Source organism: Microtus pennsylvanicus, chromosome 2 (assembly GCF_037038515.1).
Source record: "Microtus pennsylvanicus isolate mMicPen1 chromosome 2, mMicPen1.hap1, whole genome shotgun sequence".
Classification (NCBI taxonomy): Eukaryota; Metazoa; Chordata; class Mammalia; order Rodentia; family Cricetidae; genus Microtus; species Microtus pennsylvanicus.
Genome location: NC_134580.1, coordinates 26202672 through 26224215, shown reverse-complemented (window position 1 = coordinate 26224215; position 21544 = coordinate 26202672). Strand labels below are relative to the sequence as shown.

Sequence of the window (21544 nt, the reverse complement as noted above, 5' to 3'; positions counted from 1 at the left end):
ACGTTCTGCTTTTACTGCGTGCTTGTATATGATTAGTTAGGGTTTCCATTGCTATGATAAAACACCACAACGAAAAGCAACTTGAAGAGGGAAGGGTTTATTTCATTTAAGATTATCAGGTTTCATCTTTGAGGGAAGTCAGAACAGAAACTCAAGTAGGAACCTGAAGGTAGGAACTGAAGCAGAAGCCATGGAGGAACACTGCGCACTGGCTTGCTCTCCATGACTTTTTCAGTCTGTTTCCTTTCTTGCTTCTTTCCTTCCTTCTTCCTTCCTTCCTTTCTTTCTTTTCTTTCAAGACAGGGTTTCTCTGTAGCTTTAGAGCCTGACCTGGAACTTGCTTTATAGACCAGGCTGGCCTTGAACTTATAGAGATTCACCTGTCTCTGCCTATTGAGTGCTGGGATTAAAGGCATGAGCTACCACCACCCAGCTTCAGCCGGCTTTCTTATACAACCTAGGACCACTTTCCCAAGTGTGGCATTGCCCACAGTGGGCAGGACCCTCCCACCTCAAACATCAACCAAGAAAAATGCCCTACAGACTCGCCTACAGGCCAATCCTAGGATGACATTTTCTTAATTAAGATTCCTTCTCTCCAGGTGACCTCAGCTTGTGTCAAGTTGACATAAAAACTAGCCAGCACCGAATCTAAGTTCCTCCACTAGTCGTGAATGGGTTGATGAATGCTCCCCTAGGGACTTGATATACCACCCCCAATATTCCTTATCGATTTTTATCTCTACCAGCACGTCTTAGGTCATAAAAGTCCTAAGGGTTGGGAATGAGATCTGTGAGAGGAGGTGAGCTGTCCAAAGAGGATGTGTCCCAACCTTGCAGGGGTGAAGGCATTCAAGTGTAAGTTCAACAAGCACTTGGCATCATGGAAGGGGTTTCTACATGTATGTGAAATGAAACTATGTGACCGCAGTAGGTCTGTGACTGCGGGTAGGTGGGTGTAGGTCACCTGAAGATGAGCACATCAGTGTCCCTAACTTGAGTAAAGAACCTGCCAAACTAGGCTCATCTTGCTGCGTCTGCTAGTGTGGCCTATTTTCTAGCTACAGATAGCCAGCATTACCTGTTTTAAACATCTGACATGACCTGTCTGCTTAGTCACCTTCTCTCTGGCTTCAAACAGCTGTGGGGCCCCACCTCCTTTCTACCTCCCGTCCATCTGGGATCCATTCCCTCCCCTTTTCCTTCCTGGAAGGATCTAGACACACCAGATCCACAAGTCCTGGTGTCTTTAAAAGGATCTTCCTGGGGACTAAGGCTCATCTGAGGACTGTGACATTCACCTTGATTGTAGTGGGAAGTCCAGCATTCAGTCTGCCGCAGCTGGCATCATGAAGGCCTGCGTCTCCCTGATAGTGGCCATGCTCTGTGGTTTGGCCTGGGCTGGTAAGTCATACTCTGGTGGGCATGGGAGTCAGATGGAAAGAGCGCCTGGGCTCTTGACAGAGGTTAAATGCTGTCCTAACTCGTTGGGCCACTTTGACCTGTCCTGGGTTGAGGTTCTGGGATCTGTGTCTCTGAAGTCGGCTGGTGATGTGGAGGAACTGCAGAGCTGAAGCCTTCGGGGACCACCTCTACCATCACTGGGATAACCAGACTTTATACTTGGCCCAGGTTTTATTTTCCCACGGCCACTGCATGGGTTGGGGTTGCCTGGTTGTCTAGGGTCACTCCCTCCTCTGCCGCCTGGTGATAGGTGAGCCTTAGAAGATGGGTGGTCTCGGGAGGAAACTTGAGTCCCTGACTCAGCAGTGAGGCCTGTCCCACTTGGGACTACACAAATGATTAGAGGAATAGGGTCCCCCCCCACCCCGGTTAGGGGAGCTAAATAGTAAAGAGAAGGGATGTGCCCTGCATGCGCAGGTAGTGAGGGGAAAGGAGGCGGGCGCTGGAAAAGGAAAGGAGCGCTTTCCTGTTCCGTAACTGTGCAAAGAGCTGTTGCTGCTGTGTTAATTAGTGATTAGTGGGTGGTAAGGAGGAGGGCAAGGGAGGGAGCTGAGCTGAGGGGTGTGGGCAGCATCCTCCTCTGCCCCAGGAGAGTCAGAGTTCCTGCAGTTCCACCCTCCCAGGGTGTTCCTGCCGCAGACTATCTACAGGATCAGAGCAGGAGGCCCGAGCAAGCTTGCGAGGAAGGGCTCAGCCCCTTGGAACTTGTCAGGGTTTTAGCATGAATATTTCCAGGAGGAGCTGACTTTTGGTGTCATTCCCCATCCGGGTGTGCACAGGGGGATCCTAAATGTGATTCCTAAACAGAAAGGCCATGGATGAGAAAAGCTGTTCCCATGACACTGCAGGCTCCTCTTTGAGGATTCTGCTCTGCCTGGGTTCTGGGGCTGGAGAGGGAGGGAAGGAGAGGGAAGGGTATGTGGGCACGGGACCTTACCTCAGGTCTGGTCATTGTGGGGGTGAAGGAGGGCGTGTGGGACTCACCAGTGTGGAAGGGTGATCAGGAGAAGATGGCACAGGAGACATCTGGTCCTTGCAGGAGGTCCCTGAGGGCACGGCTTTAGCGGTTTCAGAGGTGTAGGTAGCTCTGGACTGCCTTGGGTGAAAACAATGGTTAGCCTTTGCTGTAGACAGATGGGAAGAGAGGGTACAGTGGAGAGACACCAGAAGGTAGGGGCGAGTCTCTGCTCCTGTGTTGTTTTAACCAAAATCTCAATCGTTTGTTTTTATCAATAAAGAACTGGGAGCCAGTTCAGTGTAAGAAGTCTTGTTTGAGATGAAATAGAAGAAAACGGAAGGCTTCTGGCATGTCGGTGGAGAAGGAAGGTCAGCCAGGTGGTTTATCTGCTTCTATGAGCTAGCAGGCTTTTATTCCAATATCTGACTGCCGAGTCTTTATTGATAAAAATTGAATGATTGAAATTTTGTTAAAAAACAACACTCCTGTTAGTTCTGTCCTAGCATCCAGCATTTTCAGACTTGGGTACCCAAGTATGAGCCACACCAGGAATGATGGGGGCACAGGTCATGGCCTATCAGCCAGATGCCTTCCAAGGCCTTGGCTGTTTCAAGTGAATAGATCAGGAAGCTGGTCTTGGAGATGAAGGTTTTTGGTTCACTAGGTTTCCATGGAGATAACATCTGGGCTTCCCTGAGAGAAAATGTGTGAGGATGCTTCAGTTGTCGAAGGGCCTGAGGGCTGACATACAGGGATCCTGTATCCATCCAGGCTTGGTGCTAAGCTTTTTAATGGTCAGTGGGGAAAGAGTATGAAGGTTGTATCAGGCTTATGGTCTTTGAAGATGCAGAGAAACCTAGCTTTTTACAGGGGAAGGAATCAGAATTCCAAATGAGGAGTGGTAGGAAAATCTGAGGCTGAGAGACAAGGTAAAATGAATTAAGGCAGAGAAGAAGGAGAGACTGGGCAGAGAAGCAAGGGGCAGAGGCTGCTGGAGTAATGATACAGGCCCTAGCTTGGTGAGCAAGACTTATATACAAAGACTTTTTGTTAAAGGGTGGGGACCCGGAGTCAGAATGAGGAGTCATCTAGTGTCCCCAGGACAGCACAGTGAGGTTCCTGTAGGAAAAACACCATGCCAGCCACCCCCATGTCCCAAGGTTACCCTGAAGCAAAAGACACTCACAGAGGAATGTGAGACCTGGTGGCATCGAGTTCTTACTGGGGACAAAGCTCTGAAGTAGATGACAAATCCACACAGCAGGGGCCAGGGGGAGTGCTCTCCTGAGCTCCACAGCCAACTATTCACTCTCTCTCTCTCTCTCTCTCTCTCTCTCTCTCTCTCTCTCTCTCTCTCTCTCTCTCTCTCTCAGCTCCTGCCAGCCCTAGAACAGTGAATGCCATCCTTGGACTCTGTCTCAGTGGCCCCATTAAGAGCAAGGCCCCCACTCACTTACTTTCTCTCCCTCTGGACTCTCGGTGTTCTGCCAGGCTGGTGGGGCAAGCAGCTTCCTCCTGAGCTAAACACTTTTTCTCAAGACCTTAGCATTTAGGTGCCAAGTGAGATGACTTAAGATTCATGAAGGGTTCCCTGTGTGCTCAGATGGAAAAGTGGCCTTGGGCTTGGCCTTCTTTAGGACAATCTACTGGACTAATACCCTGCCTTCTTGGATGTGTTAGAGGCCCTGCACACAATAGGCAATGGCCTTAGGACCTGGTTTAACCTTGACCTGACACCTCTCTGCTGTAAATAGACTCCTTGTGACAATGACATCAGCTGGTAAAACATCCCAGAAGCACACCTGCTAACAGCCCAGCTCCTCACAGCAGGGCCGAGCTGAACTGGGGGAGGGAGTCAGGCAAGTCGTTTGTGGGCAGGTTCCCTAACCAGGGACGATTGCTGAAACCAGTCTGGATATTTGCGGTCTCCGGTATGGACATGGAATGTGGCCATTGTTTATTTATATAACAAAGACTGAAGTGGTTCTACTCTGTGTCCTACGCCACAGGAAGCGCTTTGCCAAGCTCAACTCATTTACTTCTTATGTACATTCTATGAGATAGACTCTGATTTTTTCTCAGTTTTATAGATAAGCAAACAGAGGCATAGAAAGTGAAATAACTTGCCCAAGATCACACAGCTGGGAAGCATCATGGCTGGGATTCCAACTCAGGCGGCTGGGTACCAGAGTCCAGCATCGCTCTGCTATGTACCCCTCATTAGGTGTGACATAATCACAACCCCAGATCTAACCTGAGACAAAACTCAGATTATTTCTCCCTTTCTAGAGCTGGTACATGCTCAGCCCTAAATCAAGTTTAATCTTACTCCATTTCCTACCCAATAGCAATATAAAACTGTTTATCGATCAACTTAGTGCAAGCTCCTCCTCAATGTACCTCTAAGTTCAAGGCCAATAGCAGCCCTGGTCTAAGTTAGGGTTATATTTCCTCATTGGCCCTATCCAGATGCTCATGGCAACTCTGACTCTTGTGGTTGCTTTTTCGAGACAAGGTTTCCTGGCTGTCCTGGAACTCACTCTGTAGACCAAGCTGGCGTCGAACTCACAGATCTGCTTGTCTCTTCCTCCCCAGTGCTGGAATTAAAGGCATGTGCCACCACTGCCTGGCTTCTTGTGGCTGTTTTTTTTTTTTTTTGTTTGTTTTGCTTCTTTTGAGACAAAATTTGATGTTGCCTCAGCTGACTTTGAACTTGTTTTTCTACCAAAGCTGGCCTTGAACACCTGATTCTCCTGCTTCTACCTCACAAATCTTGGCATTACAAACATGCCTGGCTTCTGACTCTGGCCCTGACTTCTGTGTAGTTCTCAGCCTGACTCTGAAACCCAGTGTTCCTGATACCCAGGCCTCAGAAGCCTCCATGAAAATACCCCTAAGTCAAGTGTGAGAAGACTCCTCTGCTACCATCTACCCTGCACTCTTAGCTGTCGTGGGCATGGTGGGGCCTGGTTTCTCTTTCATAGAAGCAGTGTGTTTGTATTATTCTTTGCAAAACTTCTGGTCATTGCCAGGCGTGGTAGCACACTCCTTTAATTCCAGCACTTGGGAGGCAGAGGCAGGATCTCTGAGTTTGAAGACAGCCTAGTCTACAGAGCAAGTTCCAGGATAGCCAGAGCTACACAGAGAAATCCTGCCTCAGAAAACAAACAAAACAAAACAAAAGTTCTGGTCATATGCCCCTTGTGACCAAAAGCTTGCTTCTGTAAACGGTTTGTCTGGAGCAAGGGATGTGGTCTGTGGTTGCATAACAGAATCCTGTCCCAAAGCCCAGTTCTCACCCACATTGGCCTCATTCCCCACCCAAGCACAGAATGCATTCCAGAGGCTGGAAGAAGCAGAGAGTGACACGGGGAAACAGGGTGCAGAAGAGAGGCTGAAGGAGGGGAGAACAAATAGAAACAGGGCAGGAGCAGAGTGAGGGGTGGCCCTGGAGTGGCAGGAGGCACCGCTGTAGCAGTGGCGACTCTCCCTCAGCCACAGGACAGGCCCACGAAGCTTGTCTTGGTCACTGACCTCTTTCTTCAGCCTGCTGGAAGTTTAAAATCTGAGAAATTTTCACTCCTGAAGGAAGCCTTCTTTGGGCAATCTGGAGGCTCCGGCTACGTCTCCTGCGGCTGGAAAGTGACTGTGGACTCCACTCAGGCTCTCCTTATTGAGTCTGCGACACTCTTACTTCTCACACACTGCTTCTTTGCTTGTTTCTGTCACTGGTCCCTCTAACAGGCACCTGAGACTGAGCCCCTGGTTGGTGCTCTGAGCCTCGGTCATGCTGGGCAGCTAGGAGGTTGTAAACATGGCTGTCCTGTAGGCAGTGATGCCCTTCCTTGTTCCTCCCCGAGCCCTTCTGCAGAGACAACTTAGGGAAAGCATTGGATCCCTGAAGCACTGACCTGGTGATCTTGACTGTCGTAGGAAACCTGGAGTCATGTGCGTCTCGCTGTAACGAGAAATTTAACCGGGATGCAGACTGTCAGTGTGATCGTCAGTGTCCCCAACATGATGATTGCTGTGATGACTATGGACATCTGTGCACTGGTGAGGCAGCGTGTGAGATGAAGGGCTGGGACACATGGCAGATCAGCCTGTGTGCAAGTCTGGGCTAGTGTCCAGAAGTCCAGAGCAAGGCTGGAAACTGAGGGGAGGATTTCAGGGCAAAGGAACAGAGTGTGAAGGTCAGGCATGAGGGTCAGACGTCGGCTCATCACTAGTCTAGGGTTTTCTAGGAAGTTCCTAAATTAAAGTAAGGCACCTGGAGGATCTGAGGGAACAATCAGGATTAACAATATCTTGGGGTGGGGGAGGCTGGAGAGACGACTCAGAGGTTGAGCATCGGCTGCTCTTTCAGAGGTCCTGAGTTCAATTCCCAGTAATCACATGGTGGCTCACAACCATCTATATGAGATCCAGTGCCCTCTTCTGGCCTGCAGGCATACATGCAGGCAGAACATCATATATATAATAAATAAATAAATCTCTTATAAAAACAAAAAAATAAAAACCAAAAAACAGAGTCTTGAAAGTTTAAGCCATAAGACAACACTTTAGTATATATGATATTGTTCACTATCAGTCTCACTGGAAAGCACACACTTAAGTGGTAGGCAGCACTCACAGTCTACATGACATGAGGAAGACTGTTTGGCCTCTGTGGCTGTCAAAGCACAGACCACTCTTCTCCAGGGAGTGAACCGAGCAACCACTGCTTTAGACTGTGCTTCCCATGTGGGACATGGTGGTGCACACTTTTATTCCTAGCACTCTAGGAGACAGAGGCAGGTGGATCTCTGTGAGTTGGAGGCCAGCTTGGTATACATAGTGAGTTCCAGGACAGCCAAGGCTACATAATGAGACCCTGTCTCAAAATAGCAACAAAACAAAACAAAGGCATGCCTGGAAGCGTGGGTGAGTCCATGAAAGTCCGAAATAAAGGGATATGAAATATTTATTGGGGGACATTCACAAATAACAACAAGGTAGTGAGCACTGGAGCCACTGTGGTCCTCTGTCCTGAGGGGCAGCTGGAAGCTGCAATTGGATATCTGATCACCGCACGCACAAGAGAGTGAGACCTTTCCTCTCCCTCATAAGAGATCATGTCCACACATAGAAGCCACTGAGGCTGGAAACCAAAAACTGTTGGCAGAAAGAAATTCCCACAACAAATGCCCATCCCCAAAGGGTCATTTGTTTCTTTACCAATACACATTTAAAGGCATTTCTCCCTCTGTACTAGGATCGAATCACAGGTCTCAGATATATGAGGCAGGTACCCACCCACTGAATTGTATTCTCAGCTCATTTTCTACTTTTTATTCTGAGACAGGATAAGAAGTGTCCAAGGTAAGCTTTGAACTTGTGATCCTCCTACTTCAGTCTGCTAAGTAGCTAGGATTACAGACCCTTATGCTCAGGCCCAGTTAAGGGAATACTTCTTGACAAATCATTTTTAAATATTTATTTTTATTTGTGTGCATGTGCACATGTGTGCGTGCGTGCGTGCGTGTGTGTGCGTGTGTGCGCGCGTGCTAGGGAGGCCTGAAGAAGGCCTCGGGTCCCCTGGAGCAGGAGTCATGGCAGTTGAGAGCCACCTGACGCATATGCTGGGAAAATCTAACTTCCCCTGGAAGTGCAATTGCTCTTCACTGTTGAGCCATCTCTCGAGACCTTGAAAAACCACTCTTTAATAGACTCCTTGTTTAGTTCATTGTTTCGCATGTAAGAAGAGTAAGGAAAGGCCTAGAAGGAGCCAGCACCGTAAATTAATGTGGACCTATTAAATTAAATTAATGTGGATTTATTAAGGAAAAGTGATAAAAGAAATAGAAAGTGGGAAGGGTTCCAAGGATCAAGCATACTGCCAGGCTGCCATGTTGCCCTATTGGTGCTGTTCTATGAGACTTAGGGTGGGAACTAGCTTAGAACTGAGGTTGTTTTTATTAAGACCAGTAATTCTGAGCACATGGCAGTGAGAAGTTCACATACCTTATGTATGGCTCTTCGGCTCCACAGGAAAGGTAATCCTGTGTTAATGGTCCAGTCAAAGGAATCACGATCCACAATGGGCCCTGCCCTCATCTTCGGGAGCTAGTGCCTGTCTCAAGGGTTGCACATTTCCCATGATTCCCTTCTGCCCACCACTTCTGCAGCTTACCTGTTTTCTTGTTGCTGCCTGCTGCTGCTGTGGCTGCTGCGGCTACTGCTGCGGTGCTGTGGTGGCGGCTGCTGCGGTGGTGGCGGCTGCTGCGGTGGTGGCGGCAGCTGCGGTGCTGCAGTGGTGGCGGCGGCTGCAGATTGCTTCTTTTTCCAGTCCAGTTGCTGCCTCTTTAATTTGGGTTCAGCTCAGCCCAGTCTCCTGAAAGCGGAAAAGAAAATGCTCAGGAGAGACATTTTGTTGGGTTTAATCACAACAGCGGGATGGGCGACTGTCTCTCCCCAGTTCCCAAAACCTGATGTTGTAGCTAGAGGAAAAGAGGTGTCCAGGCACAGCAAACCTCCCACGCCGCGAAGCTCGGTGTTTCCTCCAGTCATGGCTTTGTCCTTTTGAGATTCTTACAATCCCTCCTCCCTCTGCTTGGGACTCCTTTATGCCCGAGAGCCTATGCCTATGTGACATAGCTATATAAAACAGCTATGCATATTAAACGTTTACTGTTATAGCCACATACGGTTGTGCATGCCTGTAACCCTCAGCACTTGGGAAGTAGAAACAGAAGGCCTAGTAGTTCAAGACCACCCTCAGCTACACAGTGAGTTCAGAGCCCGCCTGGGCTACCCGAGGGCCTGTTTCACACAGCACTAAAACAAACAAAGGACATTGTAATTCACAACATACTGCAGTCCTGCCCCAGAGCAGACCTGTGTGCTTGGCGACTTTGGGCAGTGTGATGACAGGCACGATGCGTGTTGTATGTTCAGAGCCAAAGATGCAGAGAGGTCACATGACACATGATTGGATCCTGCCAGAAACACCTCAGATTCACTATGTTTGATTTGGGGGTTTAATTTTCAGCCATTTCCAGTTCAGAAACATTTTACTGTTGGCAAATTCTTCATGACACATTCAGTTATACGACCCCCTACAAGGCTGGGACCCACAGTTAAGCTTAGTTAGGCCTGCAGGGGAAATGCTCGGCCTCTAGCTTGGGTGGCGATTGTGGCAGAGTCAGCTAGAGTTTACAGACGCTGGCGATTACACCAAGTTGTGATGTAAACTCTTTGAAATGGTCGTGCCTGGGACTGTGGCTTCAGGATCTGGAGTAAGCAGCTGCCACCACCAAGTAGTTTCTGTCACACGCTGGAGCTGGCACGTGGCTAGAATGGCTAGCTGTTTAACCCGAGCATCTGAGACAGCAAGAGAGTCCAAGAGCTGGCAGTTAGGGAGTCAAACTGCCCATCCCCCGCTGGCTTACAGGAAAACATCCGAAGGAGTGCTTACAGTAAGAACTAGAAGAACATATTCTACCATTAACTGATTCTAAACAGATTTTAGCAGTGCTTCAACAATACTTAACACCTGCCCAGCCCACCCCCAGGGAGTCGTGGGTCCCTCCCCTCCCCAGCTCTCTTAATAGGAACAGGATGTTCTGAACCGACAGCCTTGTCATTTGGAGAATGCTGAAATGCTCTATTCATATGTGGTAACTTGAATTGGTTTGCAGTCCTGGCGGGACTCGCCCGCCTCTTCCTCCGCTTTTTATGGACTTTGCTTTTTAGTCCTTCTGAGCACAGCGGGCCCCAAATGCCAAAATGGGAGGACCTTTGTCACCTGGGGGAAATAGTTTTGTTTTCCCTAAGTTTTCAGTAATTTGACCTTAGAAATACCACACATTTCCAGTCCTGAGCCTTCAAGGTGAGGGGTTTGTCCACACACGATTGCTGTGAGGCTGGAAATCCCGGGATGGTTGGTGATATTCTTTTCCTACGTTACAGCTGAAGAAGACCCGCCTGAGCCAAAGGCATTCCTGGATCCAGAGGATGAAATCCCAGTCAGCCGTAAGCATGAACTCCAGATAGTACACGGGGTGACAAAGGGAGAGGGTGCCACAATAGAGGCAAGGACCCAGGCCCAAGCCAGAAGAATGAGGCTGCATCTGACCAGAGGAGACCCTGGTGTGATCCAAGCAGCCAAGTGGGAGGGTGACCAGGAAAACGTCTGAGGCTTGGGGAGGGAAGTAGAAGAGGTTTTATTTTTAGGGTGGGAAGATTATAAAAACAACAGGCCAGAGAGTAGAGTCCTGCATCAGAAAGCAAAGGACTTCCTAACTGCAGGGTGTGCAAGCGATTAGTCCCCTGCCCCCAGGAGACCTTTAGCAAGGAGCCCAGCTACGGGTGTGGGTGGAAGAATTGGTCCTTAGGCTCCTCGCACACCCTCCGGAGGTTGCCAGGGACACACATACACACACACACACCCTCTTCTCTGTCCTCTTAGACCTGTATGCTGCACCAAACTCCTGCCAGGGCCGCTGCCGGGAAGCCTACGACAAGCACCAGCCTTGCCACTGCAATGACCGATGCCAAGAGTTTGGGAACTGCTGTGAAGACTTTTACAGCCTGTGCAGTGGCCATGGTCAGTCTGCTCCGGCAGCATAGCCCTCCACACACGGGAACTCTCTAGAGTTCTCCCCGTGTGGTCCTTGGACCCATGATGTCAGGAGCATCTGAGAATCCTTAGGCAAGGCAACCAGCCCTAGGCCTGTGCCCCAGACCAACTGCTCAGAACCTCTGGACTGGGTTCACCACTCTGATTAAATCTTCCAGAGGATTCTGATGCCTGCCTCTGTTTGGAACCTGATGTGGGCTTTTGTGCGCACCTTGACAATGATATGTGCTGACCTTAACGGTCTGTTACTATCTTGCCCTCTAACTGCAGAGTATTGGGTGGTGTTCCCCTCACTAGAGCAAGCTTCCTTCCAGAAGGGGCCAAGAGGGAAATGCTATTGATCTTCAGACAGTGCCCTGCCTTCCTCCAGCTCTCAGACCACCCCTTTCCCAATTCCTCTTAGAGGGCTTCTCCCACCACAGCGATGCTGTAACCAACGAGGACCTTCAGAGTATCTCTGAGACCATCTACAGGGTAGACACCAATAAAGCCCACAAGGAAGACATTGTCCTCAACAGTCAAAACCGTGTCTCCCCATCAGAGACAGGGAACCAAGTGGACCGCTGTCCGGAGCCGTGAGTGCCCCTCACCCCTCACAACCTTCACTCTGTCTGTCTTCCGCCCTCACTTTCAGATCTTCCTCCACAAGTCAAGCAAGCTCAAAGGAGAGGGGGGACAATTTAATTTCCAGAAACAAAGAAATCACCTTGAGGGTAGGAGGGTGGATAGCCAAAAGGTTTCTGTGGCTGGCCAGGCTAAGATAATGCTGATCTTACAATCAGTGAGGTAGAAGACAGACCTCAGAGTTGCCTTTCAAAAGCCCCTCACGTTGCCTTTGCTCCTGAACCCTGAATCCATCCATCTCTCTGTGCTGCCCCTGGCCTGTGTACAAGATTCTGGGAGAGTGTCTACAGCATGTTCAGGCCTCCTAATGGGTCTCCATCCACTTGCCGCAGGCTTTTCACTTACGTCAACGAGCAGCTGTTCACCAAGCCTACCTATGCAGCTTTCATCAACCTCCTCAACAATTACCAGCGGGCCACCGGCCATGGGGAGCACTTCGGTGCTCAAGAGCTGGAGGAGCAGGCTCTCTTCCTCAGGGAGGTCATGAAGACAGATGTCATGAAGGAGCTCTATGGTTTTCTCCATCACCAGAGTGAGTGAGCCACGAAGCTGTGGGATGAGGTGTGACTCTAGGAGAGCCAGACACTGCTGAGGTGGCCGCTGCAGTGGCGGTGGTGGTGGTGGTGGTGGTGAGAGAGGGGGTAATAGAGCAGAGACTCTGCATGGAGGCCAGTATCAGCCTGTCGGCATCAAAGACAAGGCTAGAAAGAATCTATAAAGACTGGGTACCCTAGCAGGAGCTGGACGACATTCTGGCTAGCTTAGATCACCCATCTTTAGACTAAACATCAGTTATCTTGTGAGTTTCCTACCTTCTGAAGGGAATGAGCTCCCCACCCCAACTCTACCCATACTCTGGGCACTTTTCAGCCCTCTCATAGATTCCAGAGTCACGTCAGAAGCCCTACCTACATTTGGGTAAGCGGAGTTCTCCATACCTCCTTCTCCTGGATGGCAACGGAGAATCAGCAAAGGCTGATTAGGAAGTGGTCTGGCTGGACCACCTCCAGAAACAGATACATGCAAATCAGACCAAAAATGGTTTTGGCTTCGGGACTTCTTGGCTCTGGTTCTGTTTGTTAGTATCCTCCAGATTCCTTTTCTGAACTCTGGCAAGCTGGACCGTCTCAGAGGCGGATCCGGACAGGTCTCCTTTGCTGTCCCTGGGGATCATGCCCAGGCAGACCTGCTGCTTTTGGCCTGCAACCTTAGACAACAGCAGAGTAACTTACGAATTCTTGTTGTTAGAGGTGAAACACGGGAGGGGTTCTTTAAGTTCGTGCAATCCTGTGATGCCCCCTGGTGTCTGCTCTGTGGTAAACACAGGAGAGACAGAGACATGCTAATGCTCTGTCAGGCTTCCTAACGCTGTGACCCTTGAATACAGTTCCTCACATAGTGATGATCCCTAATCATAGAATTATTTTCCTTGCTACTTCATAACCGTTATTTTGCTACTGTTATGAATCGTAATGTAAATATTTTTGGAGAAAGAGGTTTGCCAAAGGGGTCGCAAACAGGTTGAGAACCACTGAACCAAACCCAGAGATTTTTTTTTTCTTTCTTTTTTTTTTTTTTCAGTAAGAGAATCAGAAGTCTAGCCAGGCTGGAAAACCTAAGTCAGCAAGGAGCCAGAAACAGCCTTCCAGTGCTCAGAACAGACTTCCCAGCACTCACCCCAGCTCTCGCATTCCACATCCCACTAGCCGGCTACATTTACAAAGGCACCAACGGCTCATGCCACATCTCTTCAGCCTTTGAGAGACCAGAGTATAGCCCAGAATAGCTCAGCCAGACAGACTTGGTTTGACACTTGGTTCTGTTACCACTGGTGCAGTTCTGGTGTTATAGTTTAAGGGCATCTCCCAAATTTCACGTATTAAAAATATAATCTCTAGTGCCATATGTTAATGCTATCTAGAGGTGAGAACGTTGGGAGGTGACTCCAGCTGTGGATCCGTGGGTCACTGAGAGTACTCTATTAGAGAAGCTGACTCTCTGGAGTATGCTTGCTTTGCCTGGCCCGTCTCCCATACCAGGACTTGTTTGATTTCCTAGACTCCAGAATGCGAGGCAGCTAAACTTCTATTAATCCTAAACTGTGCCGTTGCAGGGATTTGGTTTTAGCAACGTGAGGCAAGCTAAACACCTGCACAGTGCCGTTGTAACCTCTCCTGGTCTTATCTGTGCCTTAAGGTCTTTGAAGGTTGATGCTTGCAAAACATCAAAAGGGGACACCCAACAAGTACTAATAAGGCTAACTATTTGGTCTGTGAAACCATTCTGTTCATGTCTACTCGGTCTTGTTTTCCAACAGTGTTTTAAGTCTTTGAAAGGAGAGAATATTCCTGGTATCTGTTTTGGATCCTCCACACAATTCTGGAAGTCCCTGATTTAAAACTTCAGCTCTGACTTTTCCCTTGGGGCCCAGTGGCCTTTTCAACAGCTCCACTTGGCTATCTGTTATTTACATAACACAGTATAGAGAGAACTCACTGTTCCTCCTATTCCCCAGACCTGCTCCTCTCTAGGTCGCCTCATCTCCTGATCATCACTACAATTCCTCCAGTTCTCATGCATAAAGCCCAGGAGTTAGGGTTGTGTGCGAGTGTGAGTGTGCCTGTGTGTATATGTGTGTCTCTGTGAGTGTGTCTGTGTGTGTCTCTCTGTGTGTGTATATGTGTGTCTCCGTGAGTGTGTCTGTGTGTATCTCTGTGTGTGTGTGCCTGTGTGTATATGTGTATCTCTGTGAGTGTGTGTATGTCTCTGTGTGTACCATATTTGTGTGTATGTGTGTGTGTCTTTGTATGTATGTGTATGTGCATCTGTGAGAGTCTTGTGTAAGTCTCTGTGTGTATGCTTATGTATATTTGTGTATGCTTATGTGTATATCTCTGTGTGTTTATGTTTGTGTATGTGTGTGTGTGCCTCTATGTCTATATGTCTGTGTGTGTGTCTGGTGTCTCTGTAAGTGTGTATGTGTGTGTCTGTGTGTGTGCTTGTATATATGTGTGCATGTATGTGTGTGTATGTGTGCATATGTGTCTGTGTGTCTGTGAGTCTTGTGTGTGTGTAATCACATCTGTCTATGTGTGCTTGTTTGTGTTTGTGTATGTGTATCTTTCTGTGTTTGCATGTGTGTGTGTCTGTGTGTGAATAGAAATGCTGTTCACAGTTCTAGAAATGGTAGGGCAGCATCTCACGAGGGCCTTCGTGCTGTGCTGCGGCATCCTGTAAAGCAGAGATCGACCAAGTGAGAAAGGCAAACGAGAAAGCTGAATGTATTTTTGTTGTAATCCGTGCTGGCCCTGAACTCATTTTATCCTGAGGGTGATCTTCAACTTTCATGTGACTACAGGCTTTTACTATCACACCCATTTCTAAACTCATCTTTTTAAACTTTAAAATCAAAAGGAAGCCATCCACTCAGTGTGGACCCCCCACAGAATGGCATTAATTCACCCACTGGCAGAACCTCATAGCCCAATTACCTTATTTATTTATTTATTGAGACAGGGTGTCTTTATATAACCCTGGCTGTATTAGAACTCACTGTGTAGACCAGGCTGGCCTCAAACTCACAGAGATCCACCTGTCTCTGCCTCCTAAGTGCTGGGATTAAAGGCATGCACCACCACACCCGTCACCCTAACTACCTCTGGAGACACTACATCTTCATTTTGAAGGAGGTATCAAGTGTCTAACAAACTTCTGAGAGGCACATTCAAGACAAAGTACTTCTGCCAGGTGTGAAGACATGTATCTCAGATTCCAGCATTTGGGAGGCAGACATAATCAGAGCTCTGTGAGTTCAAGGCCAGTTTGGTTTATGTATCATATTCTGGAACAGCCAGGACTGCTTAGAGAAACCCTGTCTAAAAACAATACTCCAAACCCCCAAACACATAGTACTCCTAGATCCCACATCCTTCTCTAGTTTGTTATGGGTGCCCTTCGTACTTATCTGAGATATTATTTATTATTTCTGTTTATTATTCATGTCTTTCCCTGGAATGCAAGCTGTAGAGACAATCTCCCTCTCTCTCTCTCTCTCTCTCTCTCTCTCTCTCTCTCTCTCTCTCTCTCTCTCTGTGTGTGTGTGTGTGTGTGTGTGTGTGTGTGTGTGTATACTCCTCAGACCCTTGACTTGTAGAATGAAAGTCTGGTCACATTTGGTGAACCCCTCCTGACGCGCTGGAACAGGTACCCTTCCTTGCTTCCCAGATCTCTGATCCAGTTCCTTGCTGAAGAGTCTTTTGTTTTTCTCTCCACAGACCGCTACAGCTCCGAACAAGAGTTCGTGGATGATTTGAAGAACATGTGGTTTGGGCTGTACTCGAGAGGCAATGAAGAAAGAGATTCGAGTGGCTTTGAACATGTCTTCTCAGGTAGGCTCACTCTGCTTGGCAGAGAAGAGTGGGAGAGATGAAGATGAAGGTGAATGGTTCTGCTTAGGGGTTGGTCAGCCCTGAGCTTTGGTTAACAGGTAGTCAAGCTACCTGGCAGGGAGGAACTCCCAGGTCGAGTATGAGGGGCATCTGAGAAGCCACTCTGAAGAATGACAGACCCTCTAGAATATCTAAGAGGGAAAGAAAACCAGTCCAGGCGCTCCCAGGATTGCATTTAGTATGAGCCACTGTTGGCTGGCATGTCTGCCTCTGAGCTATCCTCTGCTCCATGGCTTGGTTAGAGGCTTCCTACAGAGGCTATTGTGCCCTCTCATCCTTGTGGTTCTCACTGAGTCTGGCTTGATCCCACGGAAGCAGTCAGAAGACTATGTCAGAGCAGAGGATTGTCTAGGAGAAAGTCTTCTGAGGTCTTGAGCCAAAAAGAGGGAACAGTCATATGAGGGTATCAGGCAAGGGGCTAATTAAGAGCTGAATAGAATGGAAGTCAGAGCCTGGAGATGGGGGACAGGCTTGGCATGGAATGGTAGAGATAAACTGGAAGGGAAAGGGATGGGAAGGCAGCCCGGACACCCACTTTGGGCTCTTTATTACAGGTGAAGTGAAAAAGGGCAAGGTCACTGGCTTCCACAACTGGATCCGCTTCTACCTGCAGGAGAAGGAGGGTCTGCTTGACTATTACAGTCACAACTACGATGGGCCTGTAAGTCCCTGGACTGGAGGGAACTCCTGCTCTTCCTCTGGCTGCCAAGCAATCAGACTTGCTTCTCATTCGGTCCCCCACAGCCACCCAACAGGAACCATGTCCTCATCTGCTAGAGAGCAGATTTCCACCCCAAATCCTAACAGTGAAGCCTCCAACACTGCCAGGGACAGGAGATAGAGGGTACCACATCCAGCTGGGGGCCAAGGCCCGATTCTTAGACCATAGAACAAACCATGCATTTACTCCCTGCCTGAATGCCATCGTCACAGGGTGGCAGGGATGGCCACCCCGGATAACTGAGCTAAACTCCATGTTTTATAAGAAACTTTTGCTGCCCTAGGCAGGGAAATGACTTGGGGCAATAAACTGGCCTCTTGCATGTGGAGGGCCACAGGGGACACTTGTTTGTTTCCCTGCACTCTGGGTTGATCACGTGGGTGTCACTCTGGCCTCATTGCCACTGATAGCTTCAGACAGTGGGTCTGAGTGGGATTCGGGCACTTTGCATGGTAGGCTGTCCCTTCTGTCTGTTTAAAGTGTCTCCAGAAGGCTCCTCAAGAACCCCCATAAATACTAGCTGACTGACGGTGCCCGGTTCTATCACGTGACTTTTGCTGCCCTTTCTTCCGCAGTGGGATTCCTACCCTGATGTGCTTGCCATGCAGTTCAACTGGGATGGCTACTACAAGGAAGTGGGCTCAGCTTTCATTGGCAGCAGCCCTGAGTTTGAGTTTGCCCTCTATTCTCTGTGCTTCATCACCAGGCCAGGCAGAAAGTGAGTACTGGGGCAACCGAGAGACCAGAGCAGCAGGGGAGTTTCTGACCTCTGACTATATATATATAGATGATATACGTCATCATCTAGGATGGCGTCAGGAGGCCTTAGGGCCTCCACTCTGGCTGGAAAGGTTGGGGAATCTATTGCTCTTCCCTTCCACAGTGAAGTGGTCAGATAAAACTGGTTGCTGCCAGTCTTCACCCGAGCAGCAGCACTGTCTAGCTCCTTTCCTCCCTCCTCAAGTGAAGCATTCAGTATCGTAATCTACCAGGCAGTCAGCAGTGTGGTTGTCCTGGATCCCTGAACCCCAATTGGCTGGGAGAACTACAGAGTCCCAAAGAGAACAGTTGATAATAACTGGCCTCTGTCACTGAGAATTTGTTTGGGTCCTAATACATTTTGTTTTCATTTATTTATTTTTTGGGGGGCTTTGTCTCACTGCGTAGCTGGGGCTGTATAGATCTTGTCTCACAGCCTCTTGAGTGCCAAGTTTATGGGCACGTGCCCAAGTGCCTTGCTCTGGTCCTATTATCTCCGAAGCAGAAAGCAAACACCTAATTTCTAAAGCATTCAGCTCGAGGCATCCAGAGTATTTCTCTGGGAAGGACAGGGAGCACTGTCCCATAGGCAGAGAGACACCAAAGTCCAGATTTGGAAAGCTGGCTAAGCTCAGGGAGTTGGGATAGAGGCTTCGGAATGTGGGCCACTCTGTCTGGGAGGCTGGAATGCTTCTGCTGGGGACGACGAGGTTTTTTCCATCTGGAACAGAGATGGGTGAAGTGGTGGGCTCCACTAACTTGCTTCATGATCTTTCCCTACAGGTGCCACTTAAGCCTGGGTGGCTATCCTCTGAGCATCCAGACCTACACGTGGGATAAGACCACCTACGGAAATGGCAAGAAGTACATTGCCACAGCCTACATAGTGTCGTCTACCCAATAGAGTTTGCAGCCAGATGGGCTACGAGGGCAGGGGGCCAAGCCGGATCCAGGTGCTATTTGCTCTTTACTGGGGAGGGGAGGGACTAGTCTGGGAGGAACCCCAAACCCCAGTTTTATGAAAGAGATTTCAACTCTAGAAATGCCCGTGTGGTAGAGAGAAGAAAGGATACAATTAGAAAAAAAATGTAGAGAATCAGCCAAATCTTTGCTGTCTTATATTCTAGCAACACGAACTAAGAAATAGAGCCCCTCTCTGTCTGGCAAAGGTAGCAGCCCTCGAGAGTTCTTTAAAGTGTAGTGGGGCCATGAGCAAGTCCTTGGCCTCATATTTCCCTTTAATGTGAAGGGGAGGTTCTTCCGCCTTTCCTGCGTGGGGCTTGGGGAGAGGGTGATGCAGACAGTATTATGACTGTGAGGTGTCTTCAGGTGTTTGTAGGAAGAACCGGTGGTAGAAATTCGGGGTTTCTGAATGGCTGTCTCTGCAACTGAGACTCAGCCTTGTGCTGGGCCCCAAAGAAGCAGATCTTAGACCCAAGCAGGAAAGTCTTAGAGAGTCAAATCCGTAGGAGTGTGGAGTCAGGGTTGGGCAGTTGGAAGTGGGCTAGGGCAGGTGGCCTCCTTGATCCTAGATATCTGTGTGGCCACGTGAGCATCTGCTTCTAGAAGTTTCTCCCTTGCAGACATTTAGTGCAGTAACAGACACATGTTTTGATCCCACATAGAGTTTTGTTTCAAAAGATCAGCCCTCATAGGAGGAAGATTGAGCATCCAAGGAAGAAAAGACTCACTTGGTGTCCCTGGCAATTATACTAAGGTTTATCCAGCTGCCAGAATTTGGAACATCCTAGACTGGTAGAAGAGGGACCCTGGGGCTCCTGTTTCCATCTCTATGATGTATTTATTGACCCCTGATGCTCAGGAGCCAGATGTGGCCCCACAGAGCCAGCCTTGTACCACAGCTTAGAGGCATCATGTTTCCAATTAAAGGCACTGGAGAAAACCTGAAATGTGTTTCATCCTTGTATATGTTGACTCTGACGGTCTTCTGGCCTCCTCCCTGGAGCAGGAGTGGAGGTCTTTACAGCCTGGATCACAGAGTGTGGGCTTGGGTGAAGCCACTGAGGCTCAGAAGACTCTAACCAGGAGGAAGAAGAATTCTTCCTGGTACACCTGTAACGTGAATAAAGAGCATCACACGTGGGGTGAGGGAAGAATGGAGACCTGGGGCTTCCGCCCCAGTATCAGTCCCCTTGATCACACACGGGAGAGGCAGAAGGACACTGGAAAACAGCTCAGGAGGTTCCTGAGTGACTTCTCACAGATTCTTTAGGCCACCATTTGAGGAAGATATCAGGCAGGACTAACTCCCAGTAGGCACAGACCTGGATGGATAAAGCAGGTTATCCTGCCCTCCCCAGGAGTGTTCCTGGGCAAGAGAAGGGTTAGTGGGACACAGGGGTCAAGGTGCAAATACTGAAGTCAGGTTGTATGTATCTAGCCAGGGTCTGGCCACACGGGCAAATTTCTTGTTCAAATCAGCATCTTCAACGGTAACATGAGGTAGCTACTAACTATCAATGTGAAATTAGCAATGTTATTTGTATATTTATATTATATGAAATTAGACATGTTATTTTTTTATAACATGTCATTCTTCTTAACATCCCTTCCTTCTTTCCTTTCTTTCTTTCTTTCTTTCTTTCTTTCTTTCTTTCTTTCTTTCTTCTTTCCTTCCTCCCTTCCTTCCTTTCCTTTTTTTATTTAGACAGGGTATTTGTAGCCCTGGCTGTCCTGGAACTGACCATGTAGACCAGGCTGACCTTGAAGATCTGCACAGAGATCTGTCGCCTCTGCCTCCCTAGTGCTGGAATTAAAGGTGTATGCCACCACACTTTTGAAAATGTTATTTTATATGTGAATATTTTTCCTGCATATATGCCTGCTTGGTCCCTGGAGGCCAGAGGAGGATGTCTGATCCCTTGGAATAGGAGTTCCAGGTGGTTGTGAGCTCTACCCTCATGCAGGCCCTGGGAATTAAAGCCAGGTCATCTTCAAATGCAGCAAGAACTCTAAAATGCTGAGTCATCTCTCCAGCCCATGTTTATTATTCCTGTCTCTGACATTTCTTAGTTGTAGAGAGCTGCGTGGAGCCGCACCTGATGGCGATGTAGAGAGCTGCGTGGAGCTGCACCTGATGGTACTGGCTCCCGCCCTCCGCGATCCCGAAAGCGAGTGCTCTCTGTGATAATCAACTCCTAATATTGGCTAAGGCCTGATCACGCAATGATTGTCAGCTGCTTGCATATGCGTGGACCTATGGGCAGTGCCCACCTGGCAATCCGGGGTTAGTAGCCCATGCCTACTTAAGAGCTGGGAGAGGTTTGCCTGGAGAGAGAGAGAAAGAGAAGGAGAAGGAGAAAGATTGCTCTGAATAAAGTCCTGAATAAAACTGCCTTGCTGGTCGAGGTGGGCGTGACACTTAGTATTCCTATTTGTCTGACTTATGCACATTTTGCTTTGCACTGGGAGAGGCAATTCACCTTCCTAGGTTAACTTTAACTTCCACCCACTGATCCCTAATACTTGTGATTCTTCTTCTCTCTAAAAGTCTCCTTTAGACAACTGGGAGACAGAGAGATACAAAGAAGCCAATGTAACCCAGGGTCCATACCTAGGCTTTATAGGAGAAGTAGCATTTGTTAAGATCTTAGTGTGTCTCAGGCTGTGATAAACAGTGTTTTTATAGACAATGTCTCATTTGGAAGGAACTTTTAAAAAAAAGATGGGTGTTATTTTTATTTATGTGTATGTGTCTATATCTGTAGGAGTGAATGGCACTCTTGTGCAAGTGAGTTGGAATTACAGATAGTTGTGTGTTGCTCAGTGTGGGTGTGGGTGCTGGGAACAGAGAACTCTGGTTCTCTCAAAGACCAGTGTCTTAAGGTTTCTATTGCTGTGAAGAGACACTATGAACATGGCAAAGTCATGCACTGAAAGAAAAACATTCGATTGGGCTGGCTTAGTTTTAGAGGTTTAATCCATTATCA

General features: G+C 48.5%; 1 protein-coding gene and 1 long non-coding RNA gene across 2 annotated transcripts; one reads left to right on the top strand and one right to left on the bottom strand.

Moving 5' to 3' along the window:
* Window positions 1–101: 101 nt before the first annotated feature.
* On the bottom strand, window positions 102–6110 carry LOC142843310 (uncharacterized). The gene is made up of 3 exons (XR_012909616.1): window positions 5957–6110; window positions 2449–2560; window positions 102–2345 (listed from the first exon to the last, which is right to left on the bottom strand). It is a non-coding gene; the product is annotated as an uncharacterized LOC142843310 (long non-coding RNA).
* On the top strand, window positions 1350–19492 carry Endou (endonuclease, poly(U) specific). Its single transcript, XM_075960496.1, has 10 exons — window positions 1350–1404; window positions 6356–6478; window positions 10373–10435; window positions 10872–11009; window positions 11446–11617; window positions 11999–12198; window positions 15941–16054; window positions 16669–16775; window positions 17411–17553; window positions 18378–19492. Exons 1-10 carry the CDS (start codon window positions 1350–1352, stop codon window positions 18496–18498), a joined length of 1236 nt encoding a protein of 411 aa, XP_075816611.1. The 3' UTR covers window positions 18499–19492.
* The last annotated feature ends 2052 nt before the right edge of the window (window positions 19493–21544 follow it).